The sequence below is a fragment of the Chrysochloris asiatica genome, unplaced genomic scaffold (assembly GCF_000296735.1).
Source record: "Chrysochloris asiatica unplaced genomic scaffold, ChrAsi1.0 scaffold00215, whole genome shotgun sequence".
Lineage (NCBI taxonomy): Eukaryota > Metazoa > Chordata > Mammalia > Afrosoricida > Chrysochloridae > Chrysochloris > Chrysochloris asiatica.
The window spans coordinates 4,023,443-4,048,823 of NW_006408733.1; the positions used below are offsets into that span (position 1 = coordinate 4,023,443).

Here is a 25,381-nt window from a genome sequence, read left to right on the forward strand (position 1 = left end):
TATATATATATATATATAGTGTATATATGTCTGCATATATATATACATATATTGTGTGTGTGTGTGTGTAATCTTAGTGTGGCACTATAGGATACACACTGGACTGCTGTTAACTGAAAGGTCAGCAGTTCAAATCTACCAGCCATCCCTTAGAAACTCTATAAAGTTTTCCTGTAGTTGCTAAGTGACATCACAATGACTCAACATTGTGACAGTAAACACTAAATGACACTGAACAACATCCATAATATAAATATAGCTATAAAGCCCTGGTGTACTGTTGTAGGCTAAATACTGAACTGGTAACCACAAGGTCAAATGAAGCTCTGCACAGGATTGCTACATGTTGGAACTGACTCTACAACAAACAACAATTATAGAACATATACCTAGTCCTGGTGCAGTGCTGTAGAATTGGCACTAGATTGCTAACGGCAAGGTTGGCAGTTCAAACTCACCAGCCACTCCTCGGAATACCTGTACAGGGTCGTTAAGAGTTGGAACTGACTCAATGCATATTCCCATACATAGCCATTTGTCCACTTTGCTGGAGAACTTACCTTTAATCAAAGGCAAAACTCTCTTTTCTCTGCTTATTGTCTGATCTAGGAGAAAACAGTCATGCAGGGAATGGTGGGTAAAGGCACCATGGTGGTCCCTTGACAGGAATCTAGAGACACCACTTTCCTGGAGCACCTGTGTCTCCCAAAAGCCAAGGTGCTAGGTCATGTTAGCTGGTGGATGCCATTAGGTTTTTAAGGCATATACAAGGGGCTTCAAGAAATTCATGGGGAAATGGAATAGAAAGATAATGGAGTTTTTTCACAAACATTTTGAAGCTCCCTCATATATTACAGTACATGTATATACATAAAAAGCCAATCACAATCTTTCTCCTTCTGAAGCTAAAGGCCATCCTCCCAACCTCAACTTCCTGCCCCAGTCCTCAGTGGAGCCAGACTGCTGCCCCTCCCTGCAACTATGCAAGGGCTCCTTCAAGGTGCTCCCAAGACCTTGTATATTCTCCTGGTGACTTGCCAGCCCACTTCTGTGGCTGGTTCTTCTCCCCTTCTCTGAACAATACTCTCCATCCTGCCCCTAGACCTCTCTTGCATCCTGTCCTTGACTGAGGATGTACCCCAGGTTGAGACTTTTGCTCATTTCTCCCTGAGCAGGGTGTCCCCAGCAGATCAGCCATGCTCATGAATGGACAAGCAAGAAAGAAAAACCCTCCCTTATTCACCTCACCTCGGTGACCCCAACTATATCTTAGCAGCTCCTCCCTGTCTTGAGGAACTTCCCCAAGCTGAAGGATGCCACAGCCCATCCCTACCTGTACCCCAGCCCTACCTGCTATGAGAACATGACCTTCCTAGTTACTGTCCATGAGTCTCAGTTGGCCTTAGGTAGTTTGGACCAGGATACTGGCAGTTCTGTTGTGGCCTGATCAGAAGGGAAAGGATTGTACTATGGCCACCGGATTTTGAAGTGTCCCTCTCTCTGCCTATATGGGAAGCATGGCCTTCTGCCGGATCCTGGGCTCATTGTGGAAGAAGGAGGATAAGTCCACAATCATCAGTCTGGATGAGTGTATCTTTTAAATATTTTCAAAGGAGCAGCTACCGTTCATTGTCTTAGCCTCTCCTGCCTGCTTGTTGAAGAGGGCAACCTTTATCTTTGAGCTTATGAAAGACACTGTGTTTCTGTTTGCTCCTCTGTTCTCAAGGCTAGCCATAGTTTGATGTTCCTGAAAGTATTGTTTGAGCCTGGTTTCCCGGTATGATCGTCAGGAATGTGAACAGGGATTGGGGTGAGTGGAATTCTTGAGAGGGGCTGGCATGACTATGGGGCAAGAGGGACCAGAAAAGCCAGAGATTTAATTGCTTAAGGCAGGCATGCTCTCAGTGAGTTGAGACTAGTTGGGACAGATGATTCTGATAAGTGGTCAGTTACGGCCAGCCTTAGTTGAACTGTTCCACATTCAAAAGATCCAGTTGAATCTTCAGAGTTGTATCAGGCTCCTTTGAGAAGCCTGGCCACCAGTGTGAGCCACCATGCAACCTGTCAGCCCCGTATCATAGGCCCCTCCCTCATAAGGAGTGCAGTAGGCCATCTGACCTAGTAATTCTTGAGTTGTGGTGGCCCGTGACCCCTCTCTGCCCAATTCATCTGGAGTTCTAGGAATGCAACTGGAAGGATGCAGAGAAAACACCTTGCAGCTTGTATAGATGAGGTGGATGCCAAGCAATGTATGTGCTACTGTGTTTGCATCTCTGCGGGTCAGGGTAATGGTGAGGTCAGTGCTTTCCTCTAATAGCAACTAAGCCATACATTTCCTGGGGGAGGGCTACTTCCAGGCTCAGGACCCTCTGCCACCATGCACAGGGCCTTTGTTATAGCACAGATTCCTGGCCCCAGACATCGTCTAAGAAGCATTAAGGTTTAGTGATATTTAAAGACCTCTGAAGATGTCTGAAGAAAGATAGGGGGTCCTTCCAAGAAGATATGGGAGGGATCTCTGTGGGTAGAAGTCAGGTCTTCAGGTCAGACAGGTCTGGCTTGTCCATTTTAAAGCTTTCTTGGGAGATTTAGGGGAAGAGGGTGGTGGCTCTAGAGCTGGGTCCAGGACAGACTAGTGGCAAGTTCCAGGTGGGGGCTGCTGAAATGGAAAGTTCTTTCTGTACCCCACCCCAGATGGTGGGGTGAACTGTGGAAGATGTATCTGCCCCAGGGAAGATGTTGCAAGGCCTGTGGGCTCTAGAGTTGTCAGGCAAGTTGTGCAAACAGCTTTCAGGGGAGAGCCAAGAGGGAGCTCAGAGCACTGGCCTGTTGCTTTGGACAGCCTCTGCAGAGAAGATGGGCTGGGTTTGGGTGGGCAGTGACCCAGTCAAGGCAGACTCAGATGCACCCGGTAAGCACTAGGTGTGGGTAGGACAGCAGACAGCATGAGCTGGGTTCTGTGGCCTGGACACCTTGTAGTTATCTTGTAGTTACTGGACACCTGCCACCAAAAGGCCTACTGTGTGCCCAGCCATAGCAGAAGGAATAGACCACATCTGACCCCACCCCCCACCCCCATCCCCATCCCCATCTGTGCAGACAGATCTGATAGGTGTGAGGTTCTAGGACCCCCCTGAGACTGGCAGAAGTGCTGCAGAATTTCAGAACTTAGTTTTGGTTCCATCAGGTGAGGATATGGATTCTGACTTCTGAGCAGCCATCCGCAGGCAAGTCAGGAAACAGTGCCTCTTGGAATAGGCATTAGGGAGAGGCTAGTGAGGTGCCCTAGAGTCTGTCGGAGAAGGGAGTCAGTATCTTACACCTGCTGACCCTGATTCATGGTCTAGGGAGTCTCCAGCCACCGAAGCATCCCTGAACAGTTGTCTGATCTGGGACTGTGCCCAGTTTCTTTCCTCTCCCAGAGTAGACTAATGTGACCTTGTGGGGGTAGGGAGAAGCAGCTCCACCTGGGAGAGGCTGGGAGGTGGTGGTGTCTCCTCAGTGGGTGGTGCAGGCCTCCCTCAGTGCTGGCACATTGACATCCCATGTCTTACTTCTTCTACCACCCCACCATGCACACTGACTGCAGGTCCCCAGCCCCGGCCCCTCATGGGTATCACAGGGGGTATGTAAGGAGACTTTGTTCTTTAGCAACTCATTTGGCAAACTCCTCTCCAGGATTCGGAAGCAGGCTTGGCAGAGAGAAGCAGAAGGGTGTGAGTTGAGGCCCAGACAACTTGGCGGAGTGAGGGTTAAGGTTGGGTTGCTTGGCTCTGAGCTGATCTGAGCCAGCATCGCCGTGTGCAGATTGGGGTGGGAGAAAAGGCAGTAGCAGGGCCTTGAGGGGCCAGCAGCTCCTCACAGAGCTGCTCTGCGTCCTGGTCCCTGCCAGACCTGCTCCCACAGCCACCAGGGAGCCTCTGCCACCACTGCTACCGCCTCCACCACCACCCGGCTTCTCACAACAGGCAGCTGTTGCCATCGGCTGTCCCCAGGAGGGCGGACTTGGGCCACAGTCCTCACCACTTTTGTGCTTTGATCAAAATGTGGTAACCTCTCTCCCTGAGCCCCACAGGCCCTATAAAGGGAGGCTGGCTCTATCGGGATCCGCTCAGGAGCCTCTCCAGTGCCAGGAGCTCACTGGAAAGGTAGGGTATGATTGCATCGACTTTCGCAAGCTGTCTTTGAGCCCTCTTGGCTGACTGAGAGATGGAGTGACTGACTGCCTCAGCTAACTACTGTCTACTGACTGTTTCCCTTACTGCATGCCTGGCACTGCATCCAAATGTCCATGAGCTTGTTTGAGATGTGGCCCTGAGGGGTGAAGTGACTTGCCCAAGGTCAATACAGAAAACAAGAATCTGAGTCAGGATTCAAGCCCAGGTCAGTCCAGCACCAGAACTCTCCTTCAGGCTGTCTCCCTAGTTTGTTTGCTAAGGGCTTTGGGTCCTGGGAGGGGTTGGGATTTTATTTTTGGAGCTCTTCATTGGGAGTTGATGGGATTCTGAGATGATTTGGTGGCTTGTGCTTCCCCATCGTTTCTGGAGGCCTTGGCAGTTTGTAGAGACCCTGAAACTGTGCCCCTGCCCTGCAAGGTGGTACAGAGGGGAGCTGGTGTGATTCTAAAGGGAAGGAAGAATCTGGGGACCATGGAAGGCCTTGATGTCATTCTGGTGTGCCTAGACTTTTGTCTTAAGGCAGTAAGAAGGCAGGAAAGATTTTTGAGCTGTGGCATGACCTGGTCACATCTGTTTATCAAGAAAATAACTTTGATATTAGTGTTTGTACAGATTAGAGCAAGGGGCTTGTGAGAAAGTTTGTGAAGTCTGGACTACACTTGGTGGTGGCCTGACCAGGCCATGGACTGTGGGGGTGGAAAGGAGTGATCAGGAGTGAGAGATGTTTAGGAGATAACCCGGCAGAGCCATCTAGCTTGATTGTGAAGGTGTAAAGTGCTAGAGTTAGGACACTGGTCCAGTAGAAGGTTCTTGGAGCCCTGATCTGGGTTTTAGGGCCGTTTCCACAGAAAATGAGCTCTATCATCCTGCCATCTTGGAGCCAACGTGCTTCCCACCAGAGTCCCTTCCTTGTTTTCCCTCCTCTCTGGGATTTAACGAACTATGGCTTTCACTACCTCCCTGCCATGTGCCCTGCATCAGCAGAGGGCATGGTGAGGTAGGGGGGATGCCCCAGTTCCCCTACCTATGCTACCACCCAGTATTCTGAATTGGTCTATGCCAGTGATAAAGAGGGCATGGGATGTGCCAGGTGGATAGGAGGCTATTTTGTGCTGAGGGCTGGGTCCTCCTGCTAGGTGAGTATTTACAAACACTCACAGCCGCTCACTTGGCAACACCAGCACTGCTGATTCCTTTGGGTGCCCCTCCACCTCCACACTGCTGCAACCAGAAGAACCTCTTGGGGCATGGAAGGAGGCAGCCATGGTCCAGACCCTGGGGACCACTGAGGCCCAAACCAGGCAGACAAAAGAGTGGAGGTCAGTGGAGACGAAGGCCCTATGATAAATCCTGAGGTGAGACCAGACTCCCAGACTTAGGCTCTGTCCTGTCCCATGCCAAGTTCTTAATGGCACAGGCTGGCTCTGAGACCAGTGTCCTCAGAGGACCTCAACTTGAAACTCTGTCCTTTGGTAGCTCCTGATTCTAAAGGGAATCGCAGAGTAAACACAAGCAGTCCTGACTCTGAGAGGGTCAGTGAGCCTGGAATAATGAGACCCTCTCTTTAGGGAAGCATGCAGGTCCAGTCTCAGGGCCAGATGCACTGTGGCCACTTTAGAAGACTCAGGTGTAGGCACCTATGTAGGAACCTGAGGAGGCATGTGCAGTATCAGTAGGGGTGGGGTGTCTACAGTGCAAACCAAGGGAATGGTTTTGGTGTCCGAATGGCGGGGCTGCAGGATCAGGACTGGACTGCTAACAGCAAGGTCAGCTGTTCAAATCCACCAGCCACTACTCAGAAACCCTATACTGGATTGCTATGAGTCGGAATCAACTCAAGGGCACTTAACACAACACAATAGTCTAAGATTTGAGTCCTGGCTCCACCACACCCTGACTGTGTACTTATAATGTGCTCCCATCATACAATGATTACATGGAGCTGTAGTCAGGATCAAACAGCACAGCGTGTAGGCAAGCATCAGAAATTCAGGAAGTTTAGACAAGTCCCTTTCTTCCCTCAACTGAGCATTGTGCTACTTTGGTGATTACGGAATGCTCAGCACATCCAAGAAGCCAGCCTCACAGACTTATGGACACTGACACTTGTACATAATTTCTCAGGCTTAAGACTTCACTTCCTAAATGCTCCCTGCTCTATGTCACCTCATACTTTTGTGTGTTTGGTTCCTTTTGCCTGAGACACCTTCTCCTCTTTATCCCTTAGCCTCAGCATCAACATCACTTCCTGCCAGAAGCCTGCTCTGACTCCCTGTAGCCGAGTTGGCATCTCCTCTGGCTCTGGGTACCTGATCACAGCCTAGACCACACTGCTCCCTCATTGTTTTCCCTATGGGACTAAGGGCAGGACCATATCTGGCTTCTCCCAGTGCTCAATGCTGGACTAAGGCAGAGCAGGGACTGGCAGATGGATGGATGGGTCAGTCATCCTGAGCTGTGCTCTGTGAAAACCCAGTATTACACCAAATGCTAAAATGCCCACTTTCTATTACAGCTTAGAATCTGTGAGCAGTTTTCAAGGTGGTGGTAGTGAGGTATCCTTTCAGAGCTTACTCTAAAACTTTGGGGAGCATATAGCCAAGCTCTTCAGGGCTGGGCAAGGCCTTCTTGCATCTCAACTTCTCAGCCCATTGAATTAGTTCTGCCTGTTAAAGGAGAGGACGTTCAGCTCAAGGTCCCCTACTGGTGGGCATATCTGGATTTTCTAGTTAGTGAGTCATTTATCTGACAGACCTGGCTGTGACTTGATCTCCCCCTCTTCAGGGAAGTAAGTGTTCCAAGGAGACCGACTGGCTGCCTTCCCAGATCCCTTCCTAAGGTTTTTGATAGTGAGTTCACTATGGTCCATAACTGGGCCTCTGATTTGCTGACATAGAATCTTAAATTGATCAGTATGCCAGGGGTAGGTCATTCCTGTGGGATGGTCCCATGACTGAGCAAGTTCAAGGAGGCTGCTGGGAAAACTGGATTTCCAGCTTAATGAGCTCAGTGAGAATTATGGTCTGGTTGGCTTGAGGCTCACTTTCACCCTTCTGCAGGGAACATCCAGAGTCTATGGGTATTTTGAGAGTGTTCTCAGACAGCCTAAAGTGCCATCTATAGAACATAAACCCTTCGTTGAGCCCACAGTGCCTGGGCCTAGCTGCCTCTGGCCAGTATTTAGATTAGCCTGGAACAGGCCTGCCTCTGGCCCCTTTCCAGTCAGGGAGGTATGCAGACCCACCATTTCTTTAGCCCTGGCATGCTAGGTGCAGTGTGAAGAGCTGCCCCCATTTGTAGATGGCGAAGCAAAGGTTCAGAGAAGTGGGGTATACTTTACCTTACATAACTTATAAGTTCAGGAAAAAGGATTTGATCCAAGGAGCTTTACTTTCTCTCCAGTGACTTTGCACAGCACTGATCTCAGCTCCTACGTGATGCTGTTACAATTTAGCGCACATGGCATTTATTGGAATTTCAGCTAATCTCTTCTCCTTTAGGGAGCAAGCAAGTGTTGTTTGGCTCATATCCTATGGCTACAGAGTGGCCACTGTTGTGTTTCTCCTTGTTTCCAAAAAGGGAAGCCACAGTCATGCCGCCAAAGGCCATGGGCCCATGATGAGGATGCGTGTGGTGGTGCGTGGTAGCCTGGAGCCCAACCACTGTGTTGTACCAAGACTACACCTTGGCTCGCCCAGGGCTGACCCTATGGTATACTGAGCCAAGGTCAGTGTGTGGAGAGAAATGGCCCAGGAGCCCCTCCTTGGCTGGCCTACCAAGATCTCCTCTCTCTCACGGCACCTCCTGTTTCCTGCAGAGTTTGTCCTCTCACTACTGGAGAAGATGCAGACACAAGAGATCCTAAGGATGCTGAGGCTGCCTGAGCTGGGTGACTTGGGGCAGTTTTTCCGCAGCCTTTCAGCCACCACCCTCGTGAGTGTGGGTGCCCTGGCTGCCATCCTCGCCTACTGGTTCACTCACAGACCTAAGGCCTTGCAACCACCATGTGACCTCCTGAAGCAGTCGGAAGAAGTGGCGGTAAGCAGGGCGGGAGCAGCCAGACTATGAAGGCCACAGGGAGAGGGTAGGCATCTTGAGGGCAGAAGCTAGACTCCTACCATTTCTGGCTTACTTGATGGCACAGAGAATCTCAGTTTCCCTTGGGAATCATTCAATTAGACCTTCAGTGGCCTTGGGCAGGGCTTCCTACCAGATGTTCCCAAGAACAGAGTCTGACCTCTGGCCTTGCACTGGGTCTCAGTTGCCTGCCCCTGGATGCAGGGCCTTGGCCCATTGGCCATAGATGCAGGAGGCCCAAGCAAGTTGTCAAGAGATAATCAGGTAAATTCCCTTCCAAACTTTCCCTCTGACCAATGCTGACCTGGTACTGGGTCTTGAGCTGAGCCCACTCCAGGCAGGGCACTGCCCTCCCAGAGCACACAGACTGATGGGTGGAGCCACAGAGGGAAAGAGGGTAGAGTAGCTAAGCCCGGACAAAAGTGTTCCAGGCTAGGTCTGGGAGTACTGGTGGGATTTGTTTATTAAACTCATAGTATTTATTCCCCTTTTTTCTAAACTCCAATTCCATTTATCTTGAATAGATAATATATTCACACAGTTCAAAGAAACAAGAAGGACTCATACTGAAAAGTTCCTACCTTCTTCACCCAGCCTCCTGGCTCTCTTCCCCTGGGGCACATGGTTGGATCTCTGAGCTAATATACTGACATTGCAACCCCTTTTAAATGATAATCATGCTACATACACTGTTCTGCACCTTGCTTTTTGCTTTTGACAAAGCCTTGGTAATCACAAGTATGACTGAATCTTATCTGATAGGGGAGAACACAGATCAAAATACCGGCCAGGATCTTAATGGGCATTTTTTCAGAGAAGGAATGGTGTGTGTGGAAGCCCAGATAGCTTTGTGTGATAATGCATATGGTAGATTTGGGAAGTGCTGATTTATTTGGGATGATTGGTTAGTGAACAGGGATTGGAGAGGGACTAGCACAGTAGAGTTGAGAATGGCCTTTGATGACCAGCAGCCCTGAGCTTGAAGCTGGACTGTGCTTCTTATTAACGTTATGGCCCTTGGAAATTTCTTAACACTCAGAGCTTCTGTTGTCTCAATTGCCAAGTGGGTTATAAAAAGAACACCTGCTTCCTATAGTTGTGGTGAGGCTTTGGTGAGATAATGCAGAGGAAGGACTAAGAATAGTTATTTTTGATAAGCTTATAATTAGAGCTCACTAGGAAAAGTCAGCAAGGACAAAACCCCACGAGCTAGGCAGGGACTCCCAGGCTGGGTAGAATGGATTTATTTGGGGTTTTCTATAAGACACAGCCAATTTATACTTTAGAAACATGGCCGTGGTAGGGGCAGGTGTGAAGGCAACTTCAGGTGACTGGATTGGAGGTGATAATGGTCTGGGCAGGGTCAGGGTGTCCTGAGGCAGTGACCCTGGCTTAGCATATGCTGACCTTGTAGAGAGAGTCATCTGGTGCACCTGGCTGGGAGAATAGGGCACTGGATGCAGCTCAGGGCTCCCTTCCTAGGAAGACTGAGCTCTCCCTTACTATATCGCCCTGAAGGGGAGAGTGGTAGGCAATGAGATGAGAGAGGTAAGAGGGCCCCAGATCACACAGGGCCTGGTAGCAATACACGGTGCAAAACATAATTCAAACCCCAGCTAAAATTCTCCTCTGACTTCCCCTTGTCTTCAACCTGAAGTCCAGATTCCTTGCCTTGATCTGTAGCCTCTCTGGCCTCTGTGGTTCCTGATGCTGCCTCCTAGATCTCCATGAATTGCCTTCCCCATACATTTATACTTGCTGCCACCTTGACCTAGATTGCCAGTCCCTGTTCCACAGTCTGCCTCGTGAAGAACCCTTGCGCATCCTTCAGAACCCAGTGCACTGGCCACCCCCTCACAATCGCTTGTACCTGGCACATTGTCTCTGGCACTGTCTTTTCTCTCACCCAGAGTATTGGCCATGTCTGACTGTATAAGTCCTCTGCATCCCACATGGGTCTTACGTGGGATGATGCTCAGGAAACATCGGCCAAACGTAACTTTCCACTCTCAAACAGTTGAGAACTGCCTGTGGTTTTTATTTTGACCTTTTGCTTTGTAACGCTCACAGAAATTTTTCCTCAGACACAGTGTTCCAAGAGGTGGCAGGCACTGGGCCAGCAGACTGCAGTCCAAACTAATAGTGCTCAGGGAAAATGCAAAACTGTGGTACTGGAAATTGGAGAGCATGAGAAAAGGCCAGGGGGTGGGTATGAAGGGGAGAGGGGCAGAAGAAACAGAGTTCCTCTCCATAGTCCCCAGCATAGCAAGTGTTTGGAGCCTTCTCACTGATACTGTCCTTCCCACATGGAGTAATAACATAATTCAACCTGTCCTCCCTCCACAGTCTGCCAGGCCTCTGCTTCTGGGAAAACACCTCTGGCATAGTCCTCAAACTAATTCACACTATTGTGTGAATGATGGATGGCAGCCTTATTAGCTACAGCTATACCTGAATGCTCTGGTAGTGTAGTGGTTACAAATCAGGCTGTGAACCTCAAGGTCAGCAGTTCAAAACTACCAGCTATTCCATGGGAGAAAGATGACACTTTCTGCTCCTGTAAAGATTTACAGCCTTGGAAACCCTGGTCAGGGTCACTGCGAGTCAGAGCCGACTCCATGGCACATAACAACAAATACCCAAATGCATCTTAATCTCAGGGCAGAGTAGCGGAGTATGGGATGGAGGAGAACTTAGCAAAATGATACTGTTACCTGAGGGTTAGACTTCAGCCAACACTCCCTCACTGTTGTATGACTGGACTGTGGGTGTTTGTGGAAAATCCCTATAAATTCTAGAATTTTGACTCATATGTGGAATCCTGGTGTGGTGCTGTAGGATAAGAATTAAACTGCTATCAGCAAGATCAGCAGTTCAAACCCACCAGCGGCTTCTGGGAAACCCTATACAGGGTTCCTATGAGTCAGAACTGACTCAACAGTGCCACATGTGTGTGGGGGTTGGGTGGGGGGACACTGGTGTACTAGGCCCATATGTGTGAGCCCACTGAATTTGAGTTGGGAAGGCCTACACGTTGAGTATATACTGCTGCTCTTCCCCAAGGGTAAGATTCATTTGGGTACAGTCTGTAGCTAAGAAGGCTGCCATCCATTATTCACATAACAGTCCTTGACACTGTATGTGTTAGGTCACATATGTAGAGTGCGGGTGTGTATAGGTCATGTGTATAAATGCACAAAGAGCATGTCCCATCTCCAATTGTGTGGACCAGGTGTGCATCCAAGTTGTACAGTCTGGTGCTAGCTGGTGCCTCTCCTGATGTCCCATGCTTGCCTGAGCTGGCATCTCTGGCCTGTCCCCGGCTCATAGGGCAGTGATGGGGCCCGGAGATCCGTGATTGGGGGCAGCACTCAGCTCCTCACCCACTACTATGATGATGCACGGACCATGTACCAAGTGTTCCGCCGTGGGCTCAGCATCTCAGGTGAGCCAACTCTGGGAGGGAGTGGAGGGGACCTGTGGCGGAGATTGGGTGAATACAAGAGAAAGGATGGGTGTGGCTGATGGGAAGTGCTCAGGTTCAGAATCACTCCTGACCCTCCTGCACAGCCAGAGAATCAGCTGCATTATGTAACCAAAGGGCTGGCCTGGGCTTTGTTCCATCCGGTAGGAATGCCTGCCCTTAGGCCATCTCTTAGTCAATCTCCCACAGCCCCCACTGGCAGCCTTTGGTGAGCCTTCAGCATACTTTAGAACCTGAAGCTCTGAGATGTCTGAGTGTTCCCAGAGTCTGGGACAGAGGGCGATGGAGGCAGCCTGCCTCATCGGTAACCCTCGCACCTCCCCATCTCTGTCTCCCTTTGAGGCTACAGTAGGGAGTATCCCCCAAGTCATGGTGGTAATTGGATGCTGTGTGGGTCCCCACTCAATGGCCTCCTTGATTCCTGGAGAGATGCTCGATTTGGGTGCTTTCGCCCCTCCTGAGTTTCAGCAGGGCAAACACAGGCAGCTAAGGGGAGGTTCCTTGGCTCATGAACCATCCCATAGTATGGGTGTCTTCCAGGTGCCTAATGGTCAGGCACAAGTGGCATCCCCACCCTGCCCTCCTCCCTGACACAACAAAGACTGCTTGTCTCTTGGCAGGGAATGGGCCCTGCCTTGGCTTCAGGAAGCCCAAGCAACCATACCAGTGGCTGTCTTACCAGGAGGTGAGTGACAGAGGACAGACCCAAACCCGCTGCCCACACATATCTGGCACTTGGGGGGCTTGTAGGCATCCTGCTGGGTCTCAGAGGGTTAATTGTTATCTACCTGATCTGTCTGCCCAACTCTCAGCAGCAACCTAGCAGGGCTTCCAGCCTATTTAGGTGGGGAGTTGGGGAGTTCTCAGACCTGCCAAAATCCCACCAAAGGATCTCCCTTCCCTGCTGACGAGCCCATGTTTTCACATCACTTCCCTGTGTCCATGTGCAGGTAGCTGACAGGGCTGAATTTCTGGGGTCCGGACTTCTCCAGCACAACTGTAAAGCATCTTCAGATCAGTTTATTGGTGTTTTTGCACAAAATCGACCAGAGGTGAGCATCTGCCTTCACTGGTTTTAGAGTGATCGGTGGAGTAGGGGGTCGAGTACAGTCCTGTTCTTACTGTTCATAGGGTCCAAGACAAGAGAACAAAAGGCAACCCTTGATCCATACCATCCCCCCTTTACGTTCTGGCTCTACCCCTTATCAGGACTAGACTTCCCAGCCAAGCTCCATCCACACCCCACCCATCCCCACAAACAGTTGTACCTTGCTTGCCCCCTTGGAATCAAGGAGAGGAAACACCTTGAGAAGAGGTCAGTGCCAGTCCTAGGAACAGGCTTGGGCTGTTTATGCATTTCTTGGGGTCCAAGAATGGTCTAGAATGCTGAGGATGGGCAGGCACCATCCATTAGTGCCAAGGATTCCTTATCACAGGTGCAGGATGCAGAGCAGGGGCCCTGGTTGTCTGGGCTTAAGGGCAGTACAGCCCAAAGAGCCTTATTTTCTGCTTTTTCTTTTCTTCTTTTTTTGTCTTTTTTGCTTCACCCCATGTGTCTCCACAGTGGATCATTGCAGAGTTGGCCTGCTACACGTACTCCATGGTGGTGGTCCCACTCTATGACACACTGGGCCCGGGGACCATCCACTACATCATCAACACAGGTGAGCCCACCACTGTCTCCTGTCCACCTTTAGTGGCCAGCACCCATCACCACCACCACCACCACCACCACGTCCAACCTTTCCAGTTAGTCTGATTGTCAGACACTTATAAGAAGCCCTTTGCTTCTGCTCTTAGAGAACACTGTGGACTTCCTCTTTGGCCTCCTGAGTTTTGGCTGATCCCAGCCAGACTTTACCTGAAGGCTCCTCCACAGGCTAGACTGACTACCAAGGAGACTTTAGACCAGCCCCCATATAGTGTGCCAACCATCTGATCATAACAGCAGCTTGGGGTAGATGCTGATGAGAAGGTAAATATATCATATAATGGGGGCAGCTGAGCCTGGAACAAAAGAGAATGCAGAATCATCCCTGGGAGAGTCCCTGGCCTTCTTCTGTTCTTGGTTCCATCCAGGATCCCCAGCACATCCTCTTTACACAAGATATGGCCCATACTTACTTGCACACAGCCTGTCTCACATACTTATTTACACACAGCCTGTGGCACAGTCTCAGCTTGTGTCTGCAGAGCCTGAGTCTCCTGATGTCTCCTGCAGCGGACATCAGCACCGTAATCGTGGATAAACCTCAGAAGGCTGTGCTTCTGCTGGAGCATGTGGAGAAGAAGGAGACTCCAGGCCTCAAGCTGATCATCATCATGGAACCGTTCGAGGAAGCCCTGAAAGAGAGAGGGCAGGAGTGCGGGGTGGTCATTAAGTCCATGCAGGCTGTGGAGGTGAGGGTCAGCTTCTGGGCTGTTTTCTGGGCCAAGACTGCTTGACTACCCAGGTAGAGCTGTTGGTTATCTGCCCTTCTCATTGTCTGTGCTGGATCTGTTTTGGGCCTTCAGTGTGGACAGTATTGAGACAGGACAGGCCTTGGTAGAGGGGGTGGGGGTGGGGTGTAAGAGTTGTGGGGGGGATGCTGGTACTCATAGGCATCCTCCGGGAGCTAGGCTCAGTGACTGACACAGTTAATGGTACGAGGCACTAACAGGTGTACAGGAAGTACCAGCCCCCCACAGAGCTGCCCACACAGCCTCTGAGCTTCCGCATTCTCAGCTGGCTGCCAGCCTGTCTGTGCCTGAGGGCTGCAGACATGAAGTCTAGGAGTCTTGGAGAGGTTCTTACAAATGTGTCTCAGACCCCCAGCAGCCAACAGAACTGTACATGACCAGAGATGTTAGGTTGGTGGCAGTTTGTGGCCTTCTGGGACACTGGCTCTCCAGTTCTCCTGATTCCCTATCTGTTCCTCACTGTACCCATAATGCTTTATTCGTTTACAACCCTCTATGGCTTTTACTGGAGTCCTGGTGCGGTGCTGTGGGATAAAGCACAAGACTGAAAGGTTGATTTGAACCACAAGGTCGGCGGTTCAAACTCACCAGCTTCTCCTTAGAAACTCTATACAGAGTCACTATGGGCCGGAACTGACTCAGTGGAACTTAACAACAACAACAAATGGCGTTTACTAAGTAGGCCTGGTAATGTAGTGGATTACAAACTGGACTGCAAACCGCAAGATTAGCATCTCAAATCTACCAGTCATTCTGTAGGAAAAAGATGAGACTTTTTGCTCCCATAAAGATTTATAGCCTCAGAAACCCTATAAAGGGTCCCTGTGAATCTGAACCTACTCAGTAGCACAGAACCTCCACCACCACCTTGGCTTTTACTGGGGAGTGTGGTGGCCCTATAGGATAAACACTGGACTACGAACCACAGATTGGCATGATTCGAGCCCACCAGCCACACAGAAGAGGCTCTCTGCTTCCTTAAAGATTTGCAGCCCTGGAAAGTCTATCAGGGTCACTATGAGTCAGAACTCAACAACACTTAACAACAACATGGCTTTTGCTGCCACACTACACTGACATCCCCCATCTGCCCACCAGCCCTAGCCACTCATCCAGAAACCTTAGCCTGTCCAGCTGGTTAGTTCTGAGCATGTGCCCAGATTTTCTGTGGGCACCTCAAACCCAGAGTATTCAAAACACAGAGTACGTGTCACAGCGGCTTCAGTCTCCCTGTCTGTACTGTGTGTGGTGGGCCTCTGGCCCACTTCCCTCTTCTCCTCAGATCTAGGTACATATTTGAGGAGAGACGAGGCGGTATCTGCCACCATGGACCACATTGAGGCAGGGCATCCTAAACTCTGAGCTTGGCACAGGAGCAATCGGAGTGTATGCTGAGTGTATTTTGAATTTTTTTTTTTTTTTTTTGATTGACGTGAGAATTTTTGAGCATTTAAAAACAGTGTTTTCTTCTTCTAGGACTGTGGCCAAGCGAATTATCATGCTCCTGTGGTAAGCTAATCTGCCATCAGGTCCTTATTGAGCAACATGGTGGTGGTGTGCTCTACAGCTTGTCCTCCCAGAGCACCCACTGTGTGCATGGGCCAGGCAGGCTCCTCCGTGGTAATGAGCAAGTCCTGTGAGCACTTCAGAGCATGCCTGCTGAGGTGGCAGGACTTCCATGGGCTCAGGGACAAGGAAGACCTGGAACAGGATTCAGGTGTTTGGGAGGGAGAAAAAAAGGCAGCCAATCCTGGCTACTCTTGGTTCTCTAGCAACCTGTTTGGGAAATATAAATTTTCCCTTTGAATGTAATAGACTCTCCAGAGGATGGGATGGACAGAAATATCAGCAGAACTAGAATTGGGCCCCTGGGACCAATAGCACCTGCTGTCTTTGTTTTATCCCCTCATTATATCCACGTGATACTGCATGGATTGAGAATCCAGTGAGGGTAGTTGCACCCTGGGATGGATTATTTGTGGGGTTTCAGGCTTCCTAACAAGGCTTGTTACCTCTAGCTCTCACTCCAACTCGGTCCTTCCCACTGACCTCAGGGCTTCCAGTGAGCTTCCTCACACACAGCACTTCTTCCCAGGGCCCTTCATGGCAGCCCTTGGTGTTTGCCCACTTCCCATACTCCCTGCACTAGCAACAGAGAAGTGCTCTCTGATCCCTTGACATGACGTGTCCCTTGTGCCTACTCTCACTTCTAGAAAGATTCTGTATGTCCTCCAACCCTAATGTCACCTCCTCTGAGAAGTCATCCTCTATGTGCAGATGGACTTGGTGGGCTCTTGCTTGGTGACCCCAGGACTGTATGGCTAGAACCAGGAAAGGGCCTAATGCCAAGCAGTCCTCTTGATACATGGGAAACAGTTGTGTTCCCAAACCTAACCATAGGTATTTCAGAGAAACTAGGAAGGAAGGAGGGAACTAGGCATACCCAGTAGGAAGATGAGATCTTTGGTAGAGACTGTGAGGTGCAGCCTAATTCTACCTGAGGGAGTTCAACTCAGAGGAGAGCAAGGGCAGCAATGGGACCAGATGGTTAGATAGATCATTGTCCAGGCCCCAGAGAGCTTTCCTCAGCTTCTTTTCCCCTTACCTGCTCACCTTTTCAGACCTGCCATACACAGGGGAATGCACACCTGCCCAACATATACCCAAGCCCATGGATAGCACACACACACAGGGCAGGCACAGAAGGGCTGATTGGTGGAGGGGTTCTGGGAGTTTGGATTCTGGTTAGCCATACCAGTTCTCCCTAATATATGCTTTTTCTTACCTCTGCAGCCCCCCCAGCCTGATGACCTCTCGATTGTATGTTTCACAAGCGGTACAACAGGTAAGCAGAGGCACTCAGATCACCAGCCAGGGCAACCTGCACCCTTCCTTGGGCAGCCTGGCCAGGTGACTGCAGGGGCCTCTGGTGCCCGCTCTGTGAGGTGATCTGATCTAAGCCTTGCCCTGTGCCTGGCTCCAGATGTTGGGTCCCTCCCACTGCCCAGCATGAAAACATTTAGGTGCTAATGAACAGTGTGTATTAGGTCTGGGCTTGAGCCAGAGGAGGACTGGGCAGCTGGGTCACGCGTGGGAGGAAACACTTTTCTCACAAATTCACTACCCTGTGGAAAATAGCTCTTACCCCTCTGCTTCCTGCTCCTGCCTGGCCCTTGTGTGAGGCACTGGGGAAGGAGCATGGGGTTTGGAATCTTTGGGTGTGGGTTTGAATCGTGTCTCCACCATATGCTGGGGAGCTATGAGCCAGTCACTTAACCTCTTTGCCACCATTGTCCCTGATTTCTCACCTGTGACCTGTGGGATGGTGTGTGTGGAAGGGTAATGCAAATGCTCTGCAGGCTGGGGCTGGTACACCGTGGACACAGCTGAAATGGCAAACTCCACACTTGGCCCTGACAGTGGAGCAGGCACATCAGCAATGGCAGGAAGAATGGAGAAGCAGAATGCACATGAGAACCACAGCCACAGGACAGCACTGTGGACAAACATTGGACTGCTATCCTCAAGGTCGGCAGTTCAAACCCACTAGCCACTCTCAGAAACCTTATACAGGATCACTAAGAGCTGGAACCAACCCAACAGCACTTAACAAAAACAACAGCTCCCCAATCACCTTCAGACTGTGCCGCTGGGGCCTCGGCACAGCCTGAGAGATGGGCAGGTGGTACAGCTGCCCAGGGGCACCACCAGCAAGTGGAGGCTCCAGGACTTGTGCCCAGTGTTCTTAACTCCCAGTGTAGTTGCTGCTTCACACTCTCATCTGACGGCTTGGAAAGCCACTCGCCCAAAGTGAGCAAGAAGTTCCCGTCTATTTGCAGACGGAGAAATGGCTCAGCTGGATATCTCCTGAGCAGTGAACTGTCTCCATGCTTGCCACAGATCCAGCTTCTAAGGCATTCAGTGGATTCTTGATCCGCCCCACAGTGGGATTGCCTATGTGGCACATCGTGATAAACGTGGCTTTATTGAACAAGACGGAGTTTTGCCATTAACTCAAGTATGTTAACTCACCATGACAAACCCTGTCAGAAAAGAGACAGGATACAGTTCTTACTCTCCAGAAGCTGGTGTCCAGAGGCAGCCAAAGTCCTCAGCTTGGCATTGCCCTTTTTTGTCAGAGCTTTCAAATGTCTAGTTCTGTCATGAGTTTTATAATGTGATTTTTTGGTGACATTTCCCTCCACCTGGGTTTGGAAAGAAGGCACTACTGTGGCCTTTAGCTTTTATCCTTGCCTACTCAGAGTGCCTTCAGGATTTTTTTAAGGGATCGCTTGGTCACAGATACTGACCTGTGTTTGGAAAAGAACCACACAATGCAGAAATGTGCTGCTGCCCGACTGGAAGGCAGGCATCACATCCAGTGTTTTCCAGACTCTGGAATCACAGGAAAAAGCTGAACCTTCATGCTCCAACTCTGTGTGATGGAAGCAAGATGTGCAGAGCCTGGAAACTACATTGCGATTTAGTATCCTAGGCTTCCCACTCCAAAGATGTGTCTGGTGCCTGAGCAGAGCTGGAGTAGTGAAAGATAAACCACGGCAAGCCTCTTCCCCGACATCATCCTGCCTGACTGCCACACTTGGATTCTTGCAGTTTGGGGCTAGGTCCATGTTGTACCTCTCATATTCATCCACTTGTTCAGTTGTATCCGCCACATGTGTTCTCAGCATCACAGCCCCGACACAGCACTCTTTCCACTCTAGGTGTCCTTGCTCCCAGATTCCTCAAGGACCACTTTGTTATTCCAGTGGGGAAAGATGGTAACTGTGATCTGAGTCTGACATTCAGTCCATAGTTGTTGTTGTTGTTGTTGTTATGTGCCGTCGAGTCAGTTCCAACTCATAGCGACCCTGTACAGGGTTTCTGAGTATGTAAATCTTTACAGGAGCAGAAAGCCTCATCTTTCTCCCGCAGAGCGGCTGGTAGTTTCAAACTGCTGACCTTAAGGTTCGCAGCCCGATTCGTAACCACTACACTACCAGAGCCCATAGTTCTGGCAAAATCGTTCCAGGGAGATTTTCTTCTCGGCATGTGATAGAAACATCTGTGCAGATACCCAGAATAAGTTAGTACTTCAGAGTCTCTAGTAGGGCCATGAAGGGCCAGGAGAAGGTGAGAGCTTTGGTTCTACATCTAGGAATGACTGATGGGTGAGCGTGTTTATTTCCAAACAACCAATAGCTGGACTGGATTTGGAGTAGTCCTGGTGTGACCCTATAAGACAAGCACTGGGTTGCAAGATCAGTGTGAACTGCAAGGTAAGCAGTTCAAATTCACCAGCAGCTCCCCAGAAATCCTATACAAGGTCGCTATGAGTCAGAACCGACTAAATGGCACTTAACAATAATAACAACATACTGGATTTGGGCCCCCTTCTCCCCCAAAAGGAAACAAAAAAGCAGGTAATTTGTGGATACAGATAGTTAAGATGTTGTATCCCTTTAAGTTTCATGCTCTCTGGGAAGAGCATACAGTGGTCTTTTGAAGCATTCCTCTCAGTCTAGGTGCTTTTAGCATTTTTTCTAGCTTATATAGACTAATCATTCAGTTCATTTATTGAGCACCCGCACTGAATATAACCTAGAATGGGGGATGAGTACACACAGATTAATAAGACACAGCCAAGTCCTCATGAGCCAACAGCTCACTGCCGCCAGGCAGTTATAATACAACGTGGTCCCTTCCTTGAGAACAGCATCCCAGGGTGCGTGGAGTACACAGCATCCAAGAAGTAAAGCCAGAAATGATTCCCAGAGGAAATGAATCTAAGCAGAGTCGTGAAGGATCAGTAACTGGAGGAGAGGAAGAAGGGCAATTTCAGCAGAGAGAACAGCATTTGTAAAGGACTGCAGGGAGAAAAAAAAGGGTCAGGAATGGGATCTGGCAGCATTGGCATGAGAGGAGTGATGGGGGTAGGAATTCTAAATGGGGTCTAAGGACAGCCAGAGAGGTTAGAGAATAGAATCTATCACTGGTGACTGAGATGTACCCATTGGATGTAGCCACATAAACAAGAGTACCTTCATGCTTTTGGTTAGGACTGGTATTGGGGTGAGGAGTGAAGGCCAAAGCTGTGTTGCAGTAGATTTAGGATTGAATGCGAGGTCAGGCTGTTCATTCAGTAAATGTAGAATACTCTTTCAAGAAGCTTTAGCTTTATCGTTAAAAAGCATGCTCCAGAATGCTCATACCGTGATAGCCAAAATCAAGAAGTAACTCAAATATTTGTCAGCAATAGAATTGTATATGCCTACAATACCACAGTGTTAGACAAAACAAGCCAGATACAAAAGAGTGCATACATACTGTATGATTTCTTTTATATGAAATTGAAAATGGAATCAATTTCTCTGTGATTTTAGAAGTCAGGATAATGGTTATCTTCCAGAATAATGGTGCCCCAAAGGAGCACAAGGGCCTTCTGGAGTGTGCCTTGATAATCTATTTCTTGATCTGGGTGTTGGTTACACAGGTGAGCTGTACACTTACCATTTGGGCCCTTTTCCATACCTATGTTATACTATAAGAGAAATCTCACTTTAAGAAAAGAAAGAAAAGTAAGCTATGAAGGAAAATCATCTGTAGAGGTGGAAAGTGGCAGCTGATAAAGGTCATGGGATTGAGGGAGAGTGGGCTTTTGTTGTTTTTCTGGGAATAAAGGAATGTATTTATTACTGTTAAGAAGGGTTACTAGAGATAGAAGGAAGGGAGGTGGGGGTGAGGGGAGAGAAGAGGCTTCCAAGCAGCATGAAAGATATGTCCTGCTAGGGAAAGAAGGAGGAAAAGAGGATTCTTGGAGAACAGGAAGATGTAGGATCTCTCTGATGGCTTCTGCCTCATCTTTGGAATAGAAGTCAGGGTGCTGGCTTGAGGGTGAGGTGAGTCATGAGTAGATCATAATCTAAGAGGGGCATAGTATGACAGTTTCTTTGAAGAATAAAATATGGGAGTGCTGGAGGCTGTGACCCCTAGGGGCACGTTGTGGGAGGAGCTGAAATGGTGGACAGCTGTCTTGGCTGGGGAGAGTTTTCAGAGTGGGCGCTCCAGAGGAAGTCAGGGAACTGAGGCACTTGGCAGGAGAGTAGCTGAAGTTGAACTTGGGAAGGAAGGATGAGAGGAAAGATAGGAGGGCTAGGGGCCATGTGGTGGAGTCTCATGAAAGGGTTTCATTGTGTGAGGGATCTATCTCAGTCAGTCCTAAGCAGTGACAGTGGGGCTGGGAAGGCTGAGAAGGTGGAGGATATCCTTTCTACTGTAACTGAGGATGCCTATGAAAGCCCAACTCAGCAGTCATTTGGCTGAGCATGTAAACACCCATCAGTCTTGGAGCGGTGGCCACTCAGAGGAGGGATTCTCTGGGGGAAATGCTCACCATGACCTAGTCATTTTACATCGTTCTGTTCAAGACTCTTCTGATCATACATATAAAACCACATGTCAGCTGTGAGGGTGATTTGTGCTCAAGACACATCTTTGCCACTCCTGCTGTGTGGTTTTAGAAAAGTAACTTTACCTCTCTAAGCCTTAGTGTCCTTGGGTGTTAAATGAATACATTTAATACTTAACATATAGGGCTGTTTTTAAAAAAGAGGTAAGTTTCCATGTATGAAATGCCCACCACAGTGCCCATATTAGTGGGTGTTCAGTAATTGACTGACATTATAGTTACGTCTATTCCTTCTAGTGCATCAATCTGAATTAACAACAACAAAAGAAGGTGGATATGAGGTTGATGCAAATACCTCAGTCCTAAAGATTTGGGAACGTTTAGTGGGGAGATGAACACTCTACTTAACAACAACAAGAGTGAGGAGATGAACACTCTACCTGCATTATAAAACTTTCCAGCATTTCAGTCATCAGTGTAGCACATCTTTTGACTGTGTGAAGTTGGAAACAAGCAGACAGAGGTGCCCCAGTCCCCATTTTCACCCCTATGGGAGAAAATGCAAACTCAACTTCAGCCCACAGCCAATCTTACTTGGAGCCAGCAACCAACAAGGGTGGAGCTCCACCCAGCAAAATGTCTTTCTACTTATCAACCAAGAGTGGCTTGCCCAGGACTCTAACTAAAGCCACAAAGCCTTTTGCTAAAAACTAGGTGAGTTTTTACTTAAGAAATTAGAAAGAAAGTTAAATGCAAGGATGCCCAGTTTCTGAGTGGAAGGAGACAGTCAACTGGATACTGTGAGACATGGAGGTCTGGGTAGCAATGTCCCTCAGCTGAAGAGATCAAAAGGAATGCTGCCACCTTGACTGCACAGAGATCTACGTAGGAATGCTTAGCCTGCTCGTCCCTATGAGGGACTCAGAGGAAAATGTCCATATCATGTTTAAAAGCAATGCTGCCAGCCTGCCAGGGACATGCACTTGTCCTAAACCAAAGGAGCAAGCAGAAGCTTTCCAAAGGCTCACCTTGTACCTCTCAACTTCCAGGATTTGTGGTCGATGGACATTCATTGCTCTTTCATCTTTTGGGATCATATGTTCAGACGGCTTGAGGAAATAACTTGACATGTCTAGGAGATATTTTGAAACTCTCTAGTAGAGTGGTAGTTACGAATCGGGCTGCTATCCTCAGGGTCAGCAGTTCAAAACTACCAGCTGTTCTGCAGGAGAAAGATGAGGCTTTCTGCTCCCGTAAAGATTTATAGCCTCAGAAACCCTATACAGGGTCGTTATGAGTTGGAACTGACTCCATGGCACATAACAACAACAACATAAAGCATTAGAGGTTTATAAAATTGCATCCTTATCCACAGAAAACAGGTTTGATTCTAAAAGATTTGAACTTTGCTCATGATGGAGAAGAAATGCTCTTCTCTAAACTAAAGGAACCCTGGTAGCTCAGTGGGGTAAACATCTGACTGTTAACCACAAGGTCAGTGGTTCAGGTGCTCCGAGGGAGAAAGATGAGCCTCTCTGCCTCAGAAACCCTATTGAGCAGTTCTACTCCGTCCTATGGTGGTGGCTGTGTGCCGAGGAGTTGGTTCCGACTCATAGTGACCCTGTACAGGGTTTCTGAGGCTGCAAATCTTTACCGGAGCAGAAAGCCTCATCTTTCTCCCATGGAACAGCTGGCAGTTTCGAACTGCTGACCTTGCAGTTTGCAGCCCGATTCGTAACCCCTACGCTACCAGAGCTCCTTATTCCGTCCTGTAGGGAGTTATATATTCCATCCTATGAGTTGGAATTGACTTGACAGTAGTGAGTGTCTAACCAAGCAGAACTGAATCACTACCATGATATTATTTTACCTGAACTGATTGAAGACATTAGACATTTTTCATAAATGAAGACAACTTTCTCTTAAGATTCTCAAGTCATCCAACCTGAGGTTGTTTTAGGCATGAGCAAGCTGGCCGATCTAGCAGATCTAAAGCGCTATAGCATTGGGCCTATTTAATGATCATTCTGGATTTACACCTGGTATGCTAAGAATGTTACTTAGAAACTTCCAGAACTTGAGAATCTACTGGTGAAAATTACCAGGTGCTACTCTCAGAGTCCTGGTGTGGTGCTGTGGGCTAATGCGCTGGACTGCAAAGTCATTTGAACCACAAGGTTGGTGGCTCAAGTTCACCAGCCTCTCCTCCGAAACCCTATACAGGGTCACTATGGGTCGGAACCAACTCAACGGCACTTAACAACAACAACAACTCTCAGAGTATTTGTGGGCCCAGGAATTTGCATTTAGGAGATAACTCAGGGAAATTTCTTAACATGAGTTTGGGTTTGAGGAAAATTATTGGGATGAAAGAAAGCCAAGCAGAGGTAAACAGGTCCCATGCCTCTTCTTCCTTTCAAACGGAAAATATTCTAATAGCTATCTATTAGAAATTGTGTAACTCTTAAAATCATGTAACCAGCACCAGAATCGCCTCTGTGGTTTGTGACATGGGTATACGTACTGGAGAAGATGTTGAAGTCCTTCCCAGCACACATCTCAGTCAGAGGGATGTGTCTGTGTCCAGAATTCAAAGATATGGCCATTATTGATACACTTTCCTCTGACCCATCAGTGCTTTATGTATGTCACCAGTAAGATGAACAAACAGGTCTCATGGGACGTAATTATGAAAGCAACTTAATTTTTTCTCATGTTCCACGAAACTTGCTCAGTGTCCCCACTGGGAAAGTTCTTTTTCTGTCCCTGGATAAAAACTCAGGTTTTATGACATTAATAGGTCATGAAAAAGCCCATGTTCCTTGTAGGTCACAAACACAGTCTTAATTCTAAGTTACAAGTGTCAGTCCCAAATCTCTTCTTTGAGCAAGCGGGTGCTTGCTCTATGATGGGGAGGGCATGGGTCCTTTCCATTTTTTCCTTGATGGTGTTTCTCCTCCTCCAGCTTGCTAAGCGGGGTTTCTGCCCTTTTCTTCCATGTTTGAAATGGGAGGGAGAAGAGGTACGTGGGATATGAAGGTTGGGAGATAGTTTTAGGCAAATATTTCAAGCTCTTAAGGGTGTTTTCATGAGTCCTTGAGAAGCTTCTCTGCTGAGTGGCCCACTGCAATCCTTGATGCAGGCAGTGCCCCTCCTTTGCTGGTCTGCTCTCTATCCCACTCAGCTTCTGCCTTTGATGGTACACTTCATTGCCTTCCCCTGATGGGAAACTGCTTTTGTGGACAAGATTCCTTTCTCACCCGCCGCCCCTGCACCACTCCCCAGACCACAGTCCTGTAGACTTCATATCTGGATCCTGGGATTTGTTATTTCTTTGCAGCCACAGAAGGAGTCAGTTGTCAGACTACTTGGTCCCCCTGCCTCAGGGATACATAGGGCTCTTCAAGTGATCTCATTGAAATCTCTCATAAGGGTTTGAGTTGTCTTAGATTTCAGGTTACAATTGGGAGTATCTCCATTCCTCCCCAGTTGATGAGCTGTAGGACTCAGTTTAGTTCTGTCCAAAGACATTCTCTTCATCGATAATTCTCAATCTATTCTCTGAATTTTTTTATAGCCTCCTTCTGAGTGAAGGTAGCAAAATTAACATGCTGGTTTATTTGCTATTTCCTAGATAAATTCTGCATATGGTCTAGCCCCTCACTTTAGAAGTTTAACAGTTATTATATCTATTGACACACACACACACACACAATGGATGCATAAAATATTGATATATTTTATGCATCCATTGTGTGTGTGTGTGTGTGTGTG

The 25,381-nt window shown here is 48.6% G+C and overlaps 1 protein-coding gene across 5 annotated transcripts in view; it reads left to right on the top strand.

Annotated features, from left to right (window-relative positions):
• Positions 1-25,381, top strand: part of ACSL6 (acyl-CoA synthetase long-chain family member 6) — a 66,209-nt gene that overhangs the window by 11,860 nt on the left and 28,968 nt on the right. Inside the window, exons 2-9 of one of the 5 annotated variants that reach the window (XM_006872933.1) lie at positions 7,996-8,111; positions 11,586-11,700; positions 12,360-12,424; positions 12,690-12,791; positions 13,304-13,403; positions 13,961-14,139; positions 15,676-15,708; positions 16,993-17,044. In XM_006872933.1, coding sequence (XP_006872995.1) covers positions 7,996-8,111; positions 11,586-11,700; positions 12,360-12,424; positions 12,690-12,791; positions 13,304-13,403; positions 13,961-14,139; positions 15,676-15,708; positions 16,993-17,044 — 762 coding nt within the window. Of the gene's footprint in view, positions 1-7,995; positions 8,217-11,585; positions 11,701-12,359; positions 12,425-12,689; positions 12,792-13,303; positions 13,408-13,919; positions 14,140-15,675; positions 15,709-16,992; positions 17,045-25,381 lie in introns of those variants that run through there. The other 4 variants (XM_006872935.1, XM_006872932.1, XM_006872931.1 and 1 more) reach the window with 4 other exon arrangements.